Source organism: Frankliniella occidentalis, unplaced genomic scaffold (assembly GCF_000697945.3).
Source record: "Frankliniella occidentalis isolate FOCC.00 unplaced genomic scaffold, Focc_3.1 Scaffold49, whole genome shotgun sequence".
In the NCBI taxonomy this organism is placed as follows: domain Eukaryota; kingdom Metazoa; phylum Arthropoda; class Insecta; order Thysanoptera; family Thripidae; genus Frankliniella; species Frankliniella occidentalis.
In genome coordinates, this window is record NW_026267179.1 from 1,507,430 (window position 1) to 1,508,552 (window position 1,123).

Here is a 1,123-nt window from a genome sequence, read left to right on the forward strand (position 1 = left end):
TCGCATTAGCGTCCTCCTGGTGGTGGTGGTGGGGGCTCCGTCCGTCCGCGCGCCTGCCGCTCAATCAGGTCCACCACATGTACACCGCCGCGTGTCAACGGCCCCCCACCCCGCGGCACAGGGGGGGCTGCGGGCGCCACGTCGCGTCACCGCCCCGCACCTCGCCACCCGCGTGTGGGAGGAGGGTGTGGGTGTTGTGTGGAACGCGCACCCCTACGCTCCCCTGCCCGCCCGCCATCCGCCCGGCGCCCCCGCTCACAACACTTTTGCACGAAATGAGTCCTAAACTCGGGGCGGCTGCCGCTGCCGCCGCTGCTGCTGGTGGTTGTGCGCACTACAATGTCGGGCCGAGCCTCGCTTGTTCCCCCCAGGACTGCACGTAGGCCGTGTGAGCGAGGGGCGGCGCTGAGTGCAGCCGGCCCAGTCCAGCCGCCCTCTCGGAGGGCCGGGCAAAGGGTCCGCACTCCCTGCCGCAGCCGCACTCGCACACACTGCTGCAACACTGCGGAGCACTATGCTGGGCATACCCGGCGCGAAATCGAGGGGGCGAAACATCAACGTGAAGTTGGGCAGCAGTAGCTTCCACAACAGCTGTTTCCGCGGCGCGCGCGCTCACCTGTATCTCTGTCGTGGTGCCCGCGATGTAGCGCAATCCCAGGGGCGACATGCTGACGAAGCGCTCCATGCCGCGGCCGTGCACTTGACTGAGTGTGGCGCGGAGGCGGGTAGCAGGGGCTCAAGCAGGCAGTACGACGGCGGGGTCCCGGAGCGGCGCGCACACAAACTTTCAGAGATCCATCCCGGCCGACAGAGACTGCGAGAGTGAGTGAGTGAACACGGCGAGCGAGGGGGAGGAGGAGGAGGATGGGATTTCAAAAGCGCCCCTCCCCGCTCCCCCGCGCGCCCGGCCTCCCCATACTCCCCCACTCTCCTACGCTTTCTTCCAAGAAGAGGAGCAGCAGACCTCGTCCTCCTCGAGGCGGAGGTCGGGCCGCGGTGCGAGTGCGAGTGAGAGAGACGCATGTGAAGGGGAGGGGGAGGCGACCAGTTAGTGCGGCCGATACAGCACAAGGTGGGCCTCCCCCGGCTCCTTGGTCAGGTCGGTGGGGAAGGGGGCAGGGCG

The 1,123-nt window shown here is 68.2% G+C and overlaps 1 protein-coding gene across 3 annotated transcripts in view; it reads right to left on the bottom strand.

The window, feature by feature from the left end:
• LOC113209588 (nucleolar protein 4-like) overlaps window positions 1-1,123 on the bottom strand; it is a 25,645-nt gene that overhangs the window by 16,783 nt on the left and 7,739 nt on the right. The window contains exon 1 of one of the 3 annotated variants that reach the window (XM_052267274.1): window positions 617-782. The exons of the other annotated variants lie outside the window; for them this stretch is intronic. Within the exon in view, the coding sequence (XP_052123234.1) occupies window positions 617-685 (69 nt within the window). The 5' untranslated portion in view covers window positions 686-782. Of the gene's footprint in view, window positions 1-616; window positions 783-1,123 lie in introns of those variants that run through there. 3 annotated transcript variants of the gene reach the window in all.